Below are 16,726 nucleotides of genomic sequence, written 5' to 3' on the forward strand. Positions count from 1 at the left end.
AGAGGAACCGCGAGCGAGCTGGGCGTGCGCCCTTGCTTCGTGCCCTCAACCAGTATGGCGGAGCCACGGGCGCGCCGCGGGGAGGCCGTGGGAGTCGGGCGGTTCCGACGCCCGCGCTGAGCCGGGGAGGAGGGGCGGGGGACGCCCGTGCGGCCGGTGCGTCTGCCCTCAGTGAGGCGGGGCGCGCGGCGGACGCCCCCGGGCAGGGGCGGGAGTGGTGGAGGGCCGGTGGTTGGCTGTGAAAGGGGCGGTGAGCGAGGTGCTTCGGTCTCAAGGCTAGGCTTGGCCTCCCCAGCAGAGACGGGGGGAAGAGGCGGCGGCAGCGGCGGCCCTTGGGCCGGCTGGTGAGGCGATGGCGGCACCAGCCCCGGGGCCTGGCGGAGCCTCTGGTGGCGCTGGCTGTAGCGGCGGCGGCGGCGCGGTCGGCGGCTCGGGATCCGGGTCCGCGGGCGCAGGGGGCCGGCTGCCCAGCCGGGTGCTGGAGTTGGTGTTTTCCTACCTGGAGCTGTCCGAGCTGCGGAGCTGCGCCCTGGTGTGCAAGCACTGGTACCGCTGCCTGCACGGTGATGAGAACAGCGAGGTGTGGCGGAGCCTTTGCGCCCGCCGCCTGGCAGAAGAGGCTCTGCGCACGGACATCCTCTGCAACCTGCCCAGCTACAAGGCCAAGGTGAGGGAGCCCCGGGCCACGCCGCTGCCCCCAGTCCCGCTTCTCTGCGCCGCTCTCAATCTCAGTGCTTCTCATCTGAGCTCTGACTCAGACGCCTCGCCTCACCATCCCGCCTTTGCACGGCTGCAGTCTGTACCTTACTTCACGTCCCCCTCCATGAAGATCCTCTCTTCTCTTTGAAGTTCTGCTCCTTAAACCTACCCCCCTCACTTCCGTGATGCACTTTTTAAAGGACCAGATAGTTTCCAGTTACTGGTTTCCATCACTCATTCCACTTTCCACAGACTTCCCCCATAAAGACAGACCACCCCCATTGTTGTGCCATTCAATACTTTCCTATTTTTTATTAGATCATCTTAGCTGCCTTAACACCGGCTGAATTTCTAAGATCTTTGCTTTCACCCCACATTCACCTCACTCTTTTCAAGCTGTGATTTATAACTATTTTATTCTATTTTCGCCTAAGTTCTCTTTCATTCCCTCGATTATGTTTCAGACTTGTAAGTGAGTGTAGTCCTAGACATCCTGCTAACTTTCAAATTACAGGTTTGAATAGAACATCCTCTCCCCTTCCCCGTCAGCACCACTTAACCATCCTAATACTGCCTTGTTCCACTATTGGCTAACTTCCCTGCCAACTTTTTCATACTTCCACCTTGATGGTGTGCCTCTTCTATTCTGTGTGTCATCTTATGTGCTGATTCTGGTTTTGATGCCTTTTCCCCCTAGATTCTTGTGCACATTCCTGCCTTTTTCATATACAAATAAAAATTCCAACTAACAGGTTATGGTAGGGCTGAGAAGATTCTTCAGGCAATATAAACAAAGACCTCGAGCTTGAATTCAGTTGGATGGATAACAGCTATTAAGTATAGCAGTCACCAAGAGGATATGTGAGAGAGGATGAAGTCTGTCCTAGAATGTGGTAAACATAAAAAATACATTAATAACTAAAAAAAGGAGATACCCTTTTTAAAGCTAGACTGCCAAAGGGGGAGTCAGAGTAAAGTAAAATTTTTTTCCCTGTGTGAAATAGATGTAAAATTTATTCTGTAATAAAGCAGGTTTTAGTTTAATAAGATAAGGAATGTTGCAATTAAGTATGTCAACTATCAAATTAGTTTTTTTCTATTAAGTGAAATAGCACATTAATTTTTTTTAAGTTTATTTATTTTGAGAGAGAGCACGTGCACAAGTGAGTGGGAGGGGGGCAGAGAAAGAGGAAAAGAGAATCCCAAGCAGGCTCTGGGCTATCAGTGCGAAGCTGGACGTGGAGCTCGACCTCACAAAATGAAATGTGAAATGTGAAATCATGACATGAGCTGAAATCAGGAGTCAGTACTTAACCGACTGAGCCACCCAGGTGCCCCAACACATTAATTTACTAGGACAATATTTGTACATGGTGGATGCTCAGTGGATACTAGTTGTAATTTATGTAGTAGAATGCAGAACATTGCAGTTTTATCAGGCAAAGTAGGCTTTAAGACATTTTTGTAATTGGTCTGTAAAAGATACATGAGTCGGGATTCATATGACAGTATGTGTTAGTGTGTTCATGTAAGTCAACATGCAAAAGAAGCAATATAGTATAAGCAAAATGTCTTGCCTTTTGCTCTTGTCTGCCAGCCACCCAGTTTGCCTTCTTGGAGGCAACCTGTGTTACCTGTATCCTTCCAGAGATATTTTAGGTTTCTTAGGTTTTTAATGCTTTATATTGTCTTTCTACCACACCCATGGTAGGTATTGTAGATTTCCACTAATCATATGTTCGTTCAGATGTTGCAGGACATAAGAAAAATGTCTTGAGGATAAAAATATTAATTCAAAAGAAGTCAGAGACCCTAGTAAGGAAGTTCTCAGTCAAGTAGAGAAGAAAAATGTATAGAAATAATTAATACATGATAGAAATTGCTCCTGTGACATATATATATATATATATATATATATACGCACACATATATATATAAAACATATACTCCCAGTATATATATATATACACACACACACACACACACACACACACACACATACATACACACACACACACACACACACACACACACTAGAATTAGAATTTCAGTGAAAGGAGAGATTTACAAGTTGAGTGGAGGCTTGGAGAGGGTTTGAGGTTAGGATTATATTTGATCTGAATTTTAAAGATAGGGAGGATTTGAACATTTTACTAAGAAGAAATCCTCTGAAAAAAGTAGGACAAGAGGAAAGCAAAGGCTTTGCACAGCATATATGTTTACTTTAAAAAGGGTGATCTCCAGGCACTATGCTCACTTTTGCAGATGCAATGATGAATAAAAACAGACACAAAACTCTTAATGGATGCCTTGCTTATGGAGCTTAGAGTCTCGTGGGGGGAAATAGATATTAATCAAATACACAGTTGTAAAATTGCATCTGTGGTAGGTGCTATGAAGGAGAGAGAGGTGCACAGTGCTCTGAATGTCAGAGATGGAGGATTTGACCTAGGTATGGAGGTCAAGAAAGGCTTTCCTCTGAGGAAATAATGCATGTCCTGAGACCTGAACAATAAAGCCAAGGGGAGAGAGAAGACTTCCAGGACAGAACTTGATGATTATGAGGGACAGAGAATACATCCGTGTGGCTGAATCAGAGCAAAGGTGAGACAGGTTTGAGAGAAGATGGAAGAGGTGGAGTGAGGCCAAACTACAGGGAAGCCATTTTGGATTATAAGCAAGAGGGGGTTAGGAGTGTAGGGATTGGTGATGTGATTTTTTTTTTTTTTTGCATTTTTAAGAGGTTATTTCTGACTTTGGTATGGAGAACAGATTGGAGGGGGACCTTAGAAATATGGATAGATCCGCTAGGAAGTGGGTAGTGGAGGAGATGGGGAGAAACAAGAAAGATTTAGGAAGTAAAACCTACAGGATTTGGTAATAGATTTGAAATAGGGGTGAGAAAGAGGGAGGTGTTAAGAATGACTCCTAGATATCTAGCTTACATAATATGAGAATCACCTGGGCTAGATTTAGGAAAAATAGCAGTGAGTTCAATTTTGGTAGAGTAGAATTTACAGTGTTTTTGAGACATCCGAGAGATTTCAGATAGGCAGCTGTTACAGTTTGGAGCTTAGAGGAAAGGCTAAAGATTTCTATCTTTATATAGGGTCTAGTGAGATTGAGTTGAAGTAGTGGAAAATACAATTATAAAGGTAAGCTGAAACTCATCATGGATGTCCTTGGCATGTAGCCTTCAGTGTATAGTTTGGGCTTTGTTCTACTGTTATAAACCATAGAAGTTTGAACAGAGCAGTGACAGATAAGTACTGTGCTTTAGAAAAACTAGGCCATAAGATGAATTGGACAGAACGGGAGTTAGTACCTATACCAGAGGTACCTAAGACCTGAACAAGTGTGTAGAGGAGAGAAGAGGATGGCTGGGACAGCTATTGCAGAGAACAAATCCGTATAGGACAGCTAACTGAGAGTGGGTGAGATGAGGAAGAAGAATCAGATAGGATTTCCAGGGAGCCTGGGTAACTGGGAGGAGGATGCGGACAGGTGTGGGATAGCATAAAACTGGAAAGTATTTGGAATTGCCGGTCTATTTAGGATTTGTCTTCTTTTTGAAAGTTCATATTTTTCATGTTACCAAGGAACATCAATAATTCCAGTCATACTTAGCATCTAAGTATAATATATTCTCAGATTTTCAGACCTAGATCCTAAAGTAGGTCTTAAAGGTGTTTGTTACAATGTAAAATTTAGGTTGTACATGAGACTGTGGGAAAGAAACTATGGATTGTTTTTATTTATTAGTTTGTATATTTTTTCATTTCATCTCAATTTTTCAGTATCCAAATCTAAAAGATAAGCACACTTATTATAATCACAATATCATCACACCTAAAGTGTAAAGAAATTAACAATAATTCCTTAATATAAACAATGCAGTGTTCAAATTTCCAATTGTTTTATAAATGTCAAATGTTATATTTAAAATTTTCAGTTTATTTAATCAATATCTGTATAAGGTTCTCATGGCAAACTGCTGATATATATCTCTTAAGGCTATTTTAGCCAGCAGATTCACGTACTAACTCCCATTCCTGAAACTTATCTGTTGAAAAAACCAGGTTGTTTACCCTGTAGAGTTTCCCTCAGTCTGGATTTTGCAGATTTCATTCCAATAGTGTTCCTTATCCTATTCTGTTTTAGACTCAGAGAGGTTTGCTCAATTTAGGTGAGATTAGTATTGCTATTGTTTTTGTTCTTGTTGTTTTTCAGTGTATTTTCTGTTAGAATCAAAGTGGTTGGGTTGGATGCAGACTTAAATGTATGGTTCCAACTGTGGTGGAAAAGAACTTAGGAGAGCAAAATCAGGGAGATTCGGTAGTCGTGGTTAGAATAACTTCATACAAGTGGCAAGACTGATTCAGGTTTTAGAAGATACAGTTTATGTTGGAGGAGGAAAGTAGCTATGATACTACAGATAGGGAGAACAACGTGAAGTTAGAAAGGGAAATAGGAGGAACCAGACCTGGAGAGCTTTGAAAACCAGGAAGAATAGTAGTTAGTATGGAACCATCAAAGGTTATTGAACTGAGATGAAATGTGATAAAGGTGCTGTTTTAGAAAAATAGGTCTGGAAATAATTTAGGTAGAGAGTAATTATTGAGTGTAGGAGAGTTTTAGGGGGCAGAGGTATGGTGGTCACCAGAAAAGGGTACAGTGAAGAAAGATTAGTCCAGAGTAATAGGAAGAAGTCATAGCAGTTTGGAGAAGAGGCTGGCAACAGTGTCATTGTGACAATGAAGGATAGAGAAAAAGCAATTGATATTTGTAAGAATTAGGGAATAGGCATAGGTAATTATCAGTTAAATATTTTATAATGATTTTATAAAATATTTTATATTTTCTTGATAATAATCTGTTGAATTTTTAAATAATATTTGGGGGACATTTTACTCACCCATTTAATCTTATGTTCTGATATTTTATGTGCTTAAAAGTGTGTTATAATAGAACAGATAGGAAAATATTTAGAAATACTTCAGTATTGGGGTGCCTGGGTGTCTCAGTCGTTTAAGTGTCCGACTTCAGCTCAGGTCATGATCTCACGGTTCGTGGGTTCAAGCCCCGTCTTGGGCTCTGTGCTGACAGCTCAAACTTGGAGCCTGCTTCTGATTCTGCCTCCCTCTCTCTCTCTGCCCCTCCCCTGCTCCTGCTGTGTCTCTCTTTGTCTCTCAAAAATAAATAAAAGTTAAAAAAAAATTTTTTTTAAATACTTCAGTATTACAGCCTCCTGAATCAAGCAGAGTGTTTGTTTGTTTTTTAATGTCTCTGCCCTACAGTGTAATAATGAAGCAGTGAGGTACTGGCAAATAGGAACTGAACACTGGATGAAGGGGCTAGATACCAGACTTCTCTTTGGGACTCTTGCTCTAACTACCTGTTGACTTTTAGGTCTGTGCCCTCATCCCTGTGTTGCAGTAGGTCCCTTTAAAGCCCTTCCTAATGCTGAAATTCTGTGATTCTGGAGTTCGTGGCTCAGATTAACTAAAGCAGTAGATCCCAGCCTTTGGATGCTTTGGGGTCATTTGAATAAGGGATTTTCTTTTTAAAAAAAAAAATTTTTTTTTAATGTTTATTTATTTTTGAGACAGAGAGAGACAGAGCATGAACGGGGGAGGGTCAGAGAGAGGGAGACACAGAATCTGAAACAGGCTCCAGGCTCTGAGCTGTCAGTACAGAGCCCAACGCGGGGCTCGAACTCACGGACCGTGAGATCATGACCTGAGCCGAAGTCGGCCGCTTAACCGACTGAGCCACCCAGGCGCCCCAAGGGATTTTCAAAAAACATACAAATCAAAAACTTTAAATTACTAAAGCATGAGAAATGTTTACTATTTAGACAGAGTAGCAATTTCCATACTGCCCTTATTTTGGAAGCTTTACAAAACTGATTAGTGAAGATCAACTAATCTGTCCTATCTATGGTAGCTGCTCGTAATGACTATCTCTTTATAAATTCTAGTGCTTGAAATTAGATGCCGTCTAAAGGGTTATTTGATTTGGTAAAATGAGAGTGGTGCTGTCTCCATGTATGAGTAATAACTAGCAAGGAGGCTGAGGACCTAACATAGTTTGTGGTTATTAAAATTTTTCATAAACTTTAGAACTGCTATGACTACGTTCTCTATTAAAATATTTTGGGGAGGTAGGGGCGCCTGGGTGGCTCAGTCGGTTAAGTGGCCGACTTCGGCTTAGGTCATGATCTCGCGGTCTGTGAGTTCGGGCCCCGCGTCGGGCTCTGTGCTGACAGCTCAGAGCCTGGAGCCTGTTTCAGATTCTGTGTCTCCTTCTCTCTGACCCTCCCCCGTTCATGCTCTGTCTCTCCCTGTCTCAAAAATAAATAAACGTTAAAAAAAAAATTAAAAAAAATATTTTGGGGAGGTACCTGGGTGGCTCAGTTGGCTAAGCGTCCGACTTTAGCTCAGGTAATGATCTCGTGGTATGTAGGTTCGAGCCCTATGCCAGGCTCTGTGCTGACAGCATAGAGCCTGGGGCCTGCTTTGGATTCTGTGTCTCCCTCTCTCTCTGCCCCTCCCCTGCATGCTCAAGTGCGCACGCGTTCTCCTGCTCTCTAGCAAAATAAACATTAAAAAAATTCTTTTCAGTAAAAGTATTTTTTGATGACAGTATTGCCAGCATGAAAACTGTATATCCCTTAACTTTTTGATATAAAAATACTAAATATAAACTAGAGTAGAGGAAATAGTTTAATGAACCTCCCAAACCTATCACCAAGCTTTACCAATGATTAAATACAGATAATCTAGTTTTGTGTTTACCCTACCCATTCTCTCACTCCAGCCCTGGATATTTCAGGGCAATTCTGAGATATCCTAATGTCATCCATAAACATTTCAGTATTATCTCTAAAATATAAGGATTCTTGTGTATATGTTTTGATATTTTAAGAAGTCTATTTGGAGAAATGATACCATAGTTTAGAATTTTGATCAATAATAAAGCAGTTGGCAGTCATTTTATTTTTTATTTTCTAATGTTTATTTATTTTTGAAAGAGAGAGAGACAGAGTACGAGCAAGGGAGGGGCAGAGAGAGAGGGAGACACAGAATCCAAAGCAGGCTCCAGGCTCTGAACTGTCAGCACAGAGCCCGATGCGGGGTTCAAAACCACAGACTGCCATATGACCTGAGCTGTTGCTGGAGGCTTAACCAACTAAGCCTCCGGCCACCCAGGCACCCCAGCAGTTATTTTAAATGTTGCATGCATATTTTGTTAGTATTCTATCCTGAAACTAGCCATTTTTTGGAAATACATACTGTATTATTTAAAAATATATAACTTTATTGTCTAAAAACGTAGCCTAAAACCATGGGTACTTTTTAATGTTTAAGAAAAATCAAATTTCTATTTCTTTGGTCTGCTTTTCGTCTTTTCAGGTGCGTGCTTTCCAACATGCCTTCAGCACTAATGACTGCTCCAGGAATGTCTACATTAAGAAAAATGGTTTTACTTTACATCGAAACCCCATTGCTCAGAGTACTGATGGTGCAAGGACCAAGATTGGTTTCAGTGAGGGCCGCCATGCATGGGAAGTGTGGTGGGAAGGCCCTCTGGGCACTGTGGCAGTGATTGGAATTGCTACAAAACGAGCCCCCATGCAATGCCAAGGGTATGTGGCATTACTGGGCAGTGATGACCAGAGCTGGGGCTGGAATCTGGTGGACAATAATCTACTACATAACGGAGAAGTCAATGGCAGTTTTCCACAGTGCAACAATGCACCAAAATATCAGGTGAGAAACTAGGTATTTTCTCAGTTGTGGTCCTTTGTCAAATCATAAATCATTAATTTGTTTTAAGTTCACAAAATTTTATATAGCAGCTTTGTGTGTCTTTTTGGTAATTTAAAAGTAAATAGTGTAACTGGCCTTTCTTTGCTACTTTAATAATCTTTTAGTATTTCCGTATTTGTTTCCTAATACATATTGACCTTGAGCTATCTGTCTTTGCTCTAAATCAGGGGTTGGCAAACTTTTTTCTATATAGGGCAGGTAATAAATATTTCAAGCCTTGTGGTCCCTATGGTCTCTGTCACAACTATTCAACTCTGTTGTTGTAGTACAAAAGCAACCATAGATAATATGTAAATGAGTGTTCATAGCTGTGTTCCAGTAAAACCTTGTTTATGGGCTGCAAGCAAGATTGGTCCAATGACCATAGTTTGCCAACTCATGCAAGATTGTCCTTTTTCCTGTATCATGTCACATCCGAACCTACTTTTTTCTAGACTTCTCACTCCCAGAAATGTACCTGTGCACATGCACACACATATTCACCCTCTGCTATTCATTAATCTGTTTGTGGATTCAGAGCCTCTGCAGATGTCAGTGATTTCTATAAGACAGGCAAATTTAGGCAAACTACTGAGTTTTTTTTTTTTTACTCTCTTCATCTTATCTTAATGCCATACTCATTTGATTCTAGGGTCAAAATTATAGTTCCTATTTGTAAATGCCATATGATTAGCATAGAGTCAACAGAGTCTAAAACAATAATCTGATAAGAAATTGGAAATTTTAGGGGTGCCTGGGTGGCTCAGTCAGTTAAGCATCTGACTTTGGCTCAGGTTGTAATCTCGCGGTTCCTGAGTTCAAGTCCGCATCAGGCTCTATGCTGACAACTCAGAACCTGGAGCCTGCTTCAGATTCTGTGTCTCTCTTTCTCTGCCCCTCCCCTACTTGCACTCTTTCAATCTCTCTCTCTCTCTCTCTCTCTCTCTCTCAAAAAATGAATAAACATTAAAAAAATTTAAAAAGAAATTGGAAATTTTAAAGAATTATAGACTTAAGAATAAGAGATATTAGGAGCACCTGGGTGGCTTAGTTGGTGAGCATCTGACTTCAGCCCAGGTCATGATCTTATGATTCACGAGTTCAACCCCCACATCAGGCTCTATGCCAGAGCCTGGAGCCTGCTTTGGATGCTGTGTCTCCTCTCTCTGCCCCTCCCCTGCTCATGCTCTGTCTCTCTGTTTCTCTCTCTCTCAAAAGTAAAAAATAATAATAAAAAAGAATAAGGTTATTATTAGAGTCATTTCATAATGATAAAGGAGTTAATCAGATAGAGAGATATAACAATTGTAAATGTATATGCACCTGATAAAATAGCTCTAAAACACATGAGGCAAAAACTTAAAGAACTGAAAGAAGAAATAGGTAAATTAGCAAGTATAGCTGGAGATTTCAGTACTGTCTTTAAGTCTATTTTGTCTGATGTTAATATAGCAACTTCAACCTTCTTATGCTTACTATTGCAAGGTACCTCTTTTTCCCTATTCTTTTACTTTCAGTCTGTCTTTGTTTAAAATGGGTCTCCTAGCTGGCATATAATTGGGTCTCTTAATCTAACCCAATCTGACAGTCTCTGCCTTTTGATTTGAGTGTTTAATCCATTTACATTTAATGTAGTTGTTGGACTACAATTGATATTGTCCTGATCTCTCTGTCTCTGAAGTTGTGTTCTTTTTTAAAAATCTTTTTTCTCTTTGTTTTTTGGATCAGGTAATTTCTATTGCTCTATCTTCAAGTTCATAGATTCTATGGCTATTAGGCCAGGGTAGTGAATTTTGTTTATTGTATTTTTCAACTCTGGAATTTTCATTTGGCTCCTTTTTATAGTTTCCATTTTTCCATTGAGATTGTCTGTCCATTCATTAATATTAGATTTTTCTTTAATTCTTTGCACATATTTATCATAACTGCTTTTAAGTCTTTGTCCACCAAATCCAACGTGTAGACCTACTTGGAATTGGTTTCTATTGACTGCTTTTTCCCCCCAGAGTATGAGTTGTACTTTCCTGTTTCTTTTCATATCCAGTCATTTTTAAATTGAAAATTGGAAATTATAGATAATATACTAGTAATACTGGAATGTTTTGTTTTTAGGAATCACTTTGTTTTTTCTGAAATGTGTGGGTTTTATTTTAGTAGGCAGTTAACTTGCCTAGATTCTTCAAATTGTGAACTCTGTCTCCCCCATGGTATATAGCAGCTAATGTCTTTGTTGGTTTTTGTTTTGTTTTGTTTTTGCAGCGGGGGAGGTTTGGCTTCTAGCTGCTATCTTACCAGCCTGGTTTTATTGGGGTTTCCCGTGTGTCTGTGTAAGACAGTGATTATACAGTGATTTGGGCAGAGTTAATTCTTGGATTTAGGGCTCATCCGCTTTATGGTTCCATTACTTCTGGAGTTCCTCCTCTAAATTTCCAGTTGCTCTGCCATCTCCCAAGTTTTGCTCTCTGACACCTAAAGCTAGTAAGACTTTTGCTTTCTGTTCTCTGTGCTGTGTACATGCTGTATGCTCAGTCAAAGGTAAAACAGATATGCAAATTTCACCAGGAGTGGTTCTGTCATCTTAGTTTCCATCTTCTGTAAAATAGGGAGAATCCTAGGATAGATGTGAGGATTAAATGAGATAATACAAATAAACCACAAAATGAATACCCAACAAAATATTAACTTTTCATTTCTGTTTGCTGTTGTTTGTTTTGTTGGTGGCAATAGTGGTGATGATAATTAGGATGTTCGTAGGTCCATAAAATGGGGTGTTAGTTAATCTATGAGTTGGGCAAAGAGAAGAAAAAAGTAAATGTTTGTAGTTGTCTGTGACAGGAAATACAATGAAGGAAAGTAACAACAGCAGGAGTTATCATAATTGGGAAGTATTAAATTCTGACTTTTGATTGCTAATGTTAGGACTTTCTGCCTCCAAGTATGTAAATAAAACAACCTTTTATAGATGCAAATTATAAAAGTAGAATATCCTTCTGTCCTTGTTTGTCTGCACTTTTCCATGTAGGAAAATAACTGGATGTATTGTGCTTCTGCTTTAGTTTGCTGTTTTTATAACAAACAGGTGTTTCAGAGCAGTGGCCCATAAAATGACTAATAAGCCTATTCTGCATCTTTAGAACCTATGGTCAGATTTGGCTCTTCATGATTATATAAGTTCCACACTGTTTGAAGAACTGTTTTGTCAACTTTAAAGGTTATATGAGTGTTTTTATTATGGTAATTTTATTGTGATAAAACATACACCTTTATTATTTTAACCATTTGTAAGTATACAGTGCAGTGGCATTAATACATTCACAATATGTTTATCCATCACCACTATTTATACCTAAGACTTTTTCATCATCCGCAGCACAAACTCTATGCTCATTAAGCAATAACTTCTCATCTCTCCTTTCCTCCATCCTCTGGTAACCTCTATTCTATTTTCTGACTCTACGATTTGAATATTGTAGGTGCTTTATATAAGTAGAATCATGCAAATATATATTTTTGTGTCTGGCTTATTTCACATAACATAACATTTTCAAGGATCATCTGTGTTATAGCATATATCAAAATTGCATTTCTTTTTATGGCTGAATAATATTCCGTTGTATATACATATTGTAATAATTTGACAAGGTTAGATAGACATTTTTGGTAAAATATACCAAGTTACAGATTTTAGTGGTAAACTTCTAAGAAAAGCCTTTAAACAAAGAGTAAATAAAATCTGGGAACTGTTCAGTAGGAACATTTAAATTTTTGGTATTAAATGCAGATCCCATCTTAAAAAAAAAAAACAACTATTGGGCACCTGGATGGGTCAGTCAGTTAAGCGTTGGACTCTTGATTTTGGCTCAGGTCATGATCTTGTGGTCATGAGACCGAGCCCCACCTAGGGCTCCCGACTGGGCATGGATCCTGCTTAAGATTTTTCTTTCTCCCTCCCCCTCTGCCCCTCCCCAGCTCACTCACTTGCATGCACACGCGCACTCTCACTCTCTCTAAAAAGAAAAAAAGAAAAATTGGGGCACATGGGTGGCTCAGTCAGTTGAGTGTCCAACTTCGGCTTAGGTCATGATCTCGTGGGTCACGAGTTTGAGCCCCTTGTTAGACTATATATTCTTAATATTTTAACTTATTGATTTGTATCTTATTTTTTCTAGCTATGCCCTTGGTGAGTTTTCTTCTAACCTTCTTTTGGTGTCTATTTTCAGATAGGAGAAAGAATTCGAGTCATTTTGGACATGGAAGATAAGACTTTAGCTTTTGAACGTGGATATGAGTTCCTGGGGGTTGCCTTTAGAGGACTTCCAAAGGCCTGCTTATATCCAGCAGTTTCTGCTGTATATGGCAACACAGAAGTGACTTTGGTTTACCTTGGAAAACCTTTGGATGGATGACGGTGGCTTTCTTGGGATGAAAAACTGAATGGAGAAGATACCTGCTTGTGGAAAGTAGAATCATGAAGTGACAGTGTCATACATGCATGCCCAAGAAACATCCTGAAAAACACATGAAATTGTTAACTGGAGAAGCAACTCTACAGCAGAGATTATCTTAGTGTTTCCTCTTTCTACTGGGCCAGAAAAATCCTCAGGGTTGCAGTTGGTTGAGTGGGCAGTTGACATATGCATGTTGCAACAGATTTTGTCTCTAAGTTAGCAATGTGTTATTTCCAACTTTTAAGGTGAGATTTTAGAGATGCTATAAAAGGGATAAGATAAGGAAATAGCAAGATTTTTAAGTAGTGTGTTTGTGAAGAAAGACTGATCCTGTTTTACAACTGCCTGTTTTTTCTCCAGACCCTTTTTTCCAGCCAGCTTGACTATTAGAAAAGTATGAAACTGGTTGGGTTTTATTTAATATTTTTAATATATTGAGAAGCATGGTCTGCCTGGACTGCACTTCTCTAACAGTGAGATGTAAAATTGTGCAGCTATTTTAAAAGTTGTATATATAATAAGTGTGTAAAAAAACCTGTAAAAACAAAAACAGGACAAAGGGGTTGCTTTGTTCTAGTTCAATTTCTTAAAAACCACTACATGGTACAAAATTAGAATAACATTTAGGGAAAATTAGGTAACTACAAAGAAGAGGATTAAGAGGAGATGTGCTGTATTGGCTCATTTTTAAATTAATTTGGTTTACAGTTTCCATAACTATTACAGTCTGGTTATTTTTATTTTAATGATCAAAATTATTGTAAAGATCCCTCAGTCTCTTGAGTTTAAGATTGAGGGAAGGCAAATCTATTTCTAATCATACATGTATCAGTAGTAATAAGAATAATGTGCATCTTATAGTATCTGGTTTTATTTTTTGGCCTTCTGAGAAAGTATCTCATAACAACACAGAACATTGCCATTTGCTCTTACAGGCCTCAAATATGAAAGCTGTTAGTCACAGACCTAAGGAAGAGAATTAATGGTCCTTTTATTTTGTAATTTCATAATGCTATAGATATTATAATTTTTTTAAAATTTTATATTGTTTACATCATGGCAACAAATCTAAGCCTCAGACTCTTCATTGGGGTTATCAAGAAAATGTTTACTCACCCACCTGAAACAGTGCCAGCCTGAACCCAGGTTAAGAATGTTCTTAATCTCATCATAGATAATTGCCCCCATGGGACTTGAAATAAAATACCTTGTGCTGAAAACTTCAGGTTGGCAATATTTTGAAGGTTTCATTGTAGAAGAGCTTGACATTAGTTTTTGACTAATAAATCTGATTTCACTAATATTCTTGAGTTAATCTAACATACATGAGCAGAGATTTTCTTTTGTTATAAGAGAAACAAACATCCTTCCGTATGAAAGTATAAATGTATGGTTTCAGATGCATCTTTGTGATAAGAATTGACTACGGCAGATGAAATCTTTGCCTTTTAGGTTATTGCTGTGCGTAATTTTGTTTTAAATCTAATCAAATTAGAGATACCAAGCAGCTGGCTGGGGTTCTTGCGTTGCTCCTTGAGAGTTAAGCTTATCAGTACTCTCATGAAGCAGGGGATTTCAGTCATGAACAAAGATTTATTTTTGCCACCTGACAGGTTTACAAATATTTATTGTGTATTTGGTATGTTGCTTAAAGGTGAAATCCGTTAAAAGTCCTTTTCAATATCCATGTCAAGAAGAAACCTCCTGAAAAACCATATTTAATAGTACAGAGTAAGACTATATGTTAAATGTATTAGAGAATATAGCTGCTACAGAAATTGATTTTTCTTGGTGTAGAACAACTCAATTTAATTGGCAAAGTTTAAAATTTAAAGAAAACTGGTTCAGGATGAAGATTGATAAATGATAAAACAATAAAGTCCCTTATGTGCTTGGTCTTTTTTCAGGATATGATATAGCCAATTCCAAGAGAGTTTGCGAGAGTTTTGTTTATAAATTCTGTTTTGTCTTATTAGTAAACATTCATTTGTAACAAAGTTTTGAAGGTGCTGAATGGAAAACAGAAACATGGGGTTATTGCACATTGAACCTAGAATCAAATAATTGCCTAAATATTTAACAAAAAGCCATCCTTATCTCAAAACTGAAATTCTCTAATATGCTATTTGCAATTTTATAGAATGGAGGTTCATATTTAGAATGAGCATCAGGGGAATGAAGAACCTTCATTTGTAACTTGGTAAAGTATTTTATTACTGGAGACCAATAGCTGTACAAAGAATATTAAACCAAACTATTACAATGTTCAAGGAAAAGGAATCTCTTTTTCATTGGTGCTGAGAGAGCATTCAGGTAGAAGATGTTGCACCTGAAAGTTGAGTGTCAGTCATCTAAACCAGTGGTTCTCAAACTTAGCTGTACTTTGGAGTCATCTACATTTTGAAAAATCTTGATGCTTTTAGGGTCTCATACCCTAAAATTCTGATGTTGTTCTGATGTTGGACATGGTCATAAGGATTTTTTTAAGCTTCCTAGGTGATTTCAATATGCTGCTAAGGTTGAGTTTTAAATTCACCTTAAGTTTTCTCATCTGCAAAATTAAAAAAAAAAAAAAAATCCCTGCTCCCTTCACTACCTCACAAGTATATTGAGGGTAAAGGAGAAAATAATGGGAAAGTACTTGTGTGATGGATAAAAAGTGCTATTGAAAGGCAAAGTAGTATTTGTTGTATTTCAACTGAAACTATGATCAGGAAAGAAAAATATGTAATTGAATTTACTTTGTTGACTTGGGAAACCGGGAGCGTTCTCTTTGGTTCTTAACTTTAGTGAAGCATGCAGATGTGCAAACACTCAATACTATTACTCTTATTCATACTATGGTCTGCTGTCATACTTGAGATAGGCTGTTTTAATTATCTGGTTCTACATAGGAAAGAAACATTAAGGCTTAAATTCTGTAATGGCCAATGGCTCACAATTCATTAAAACTTTTCATACAAGGAGTTCTGTGGTTAATATATGTAATCATTTCATAGTTGTCATTTTTTTTTCATTATCTGACTTGATTATTAAGCCATTTATTTCATCTCCTTCATTCTTACTCATGTAAATTTAGGTATAGATTTTATAAAGCACATAGAGCAAGTAGGTTTTGCCCAGTTGACTAAAGTCATGGCTAAATGATTAGGCATCATCTGCCTTTTAGATATGATTTAACTTGGGAAAGAGAGTTACAAAAATAACAGCCCAAAACCATACAGTAGGTATTATAATTAACTTATAATTTAAGTCCCCAAACTGCTGTTTATATAAACTATAATATTAATATTTTTTGATCTTTAAAAAAAAATGAACAGTTTTGAAGAGATAGAAATGTAAAGAGTTTTAAAGATTACTTTCTGGAAATCAAGACCATCTCAATTAGGACCACTCTGAAGTCTTTCTGGAAGGAACAGTCCATACCCAATCCAAATACTATCCTCATAAAGCATTCCTAATTTCTCTAGCTGAATGTAATCTCTCTTTCCTTCAAATTTCCCTATTTTTATATTTATCTATACTTAACTCATGCTATATTACTTTATACCTTGTATAAATTTATTTGTATTTATTATTTGTTGGTGTCTTATCTCCTCTAAACATCTTAGGACAGGATCTCTGATGGACTCATCTTTATGCCCACATCATCTAAGCCCAATAGGCAGGTGCTCACATATTTCCTGAAGGAACAGAGAAAGAATTATGTAGGGACACTAAAGCTGCTCTGAAGTTACAGACTATATTAACAAAAGATAGATGAGAAAG

The 16,726-nt window shown here is 38.4% G+C and overlaps 1 protein-coding gene across 1 annotated transcript; it reads left to right on the forward strand.

Moving 5' to 3' along the window:
* Positions 1-41: 41 nt before the first annotated feature.
* Positions 42-15,924, forward strand: FBXO45 (F-box protein 45). The gene is made up of 3 exons (XM_049629495.1): positions 42-667; positions 8,115-8,471; positions 12,731-15,924. Exons 1-3 carry the CDS (start codon positions 353-355, stop codon positions 12,914-12,916), a joined length of 858 nt encoding a protein of 285 aa, XP_049485452.1. The 5' UTR covers positions 42-352; the 3' UTR covers positions 12,917-15,924.
* The last annotated feature ends 802 nt before the right edge of the window (positions 15,925-16,726 follow it).

This window comes from Panthera uncia, chromosome C2, assembly GCF_023721935.1.
Source record: "Panthera uncia isolate 11264 chromosome C2, Puncia_PCG_1.0, whole genome shotgun sequence".
Classification (NCBI taxonomy): domain Eukaryota; kingdom Metazoa; phylum Chordata; class Mammalia; order Carnivora; family Felidae; genus Panthera; species Panthera uncia.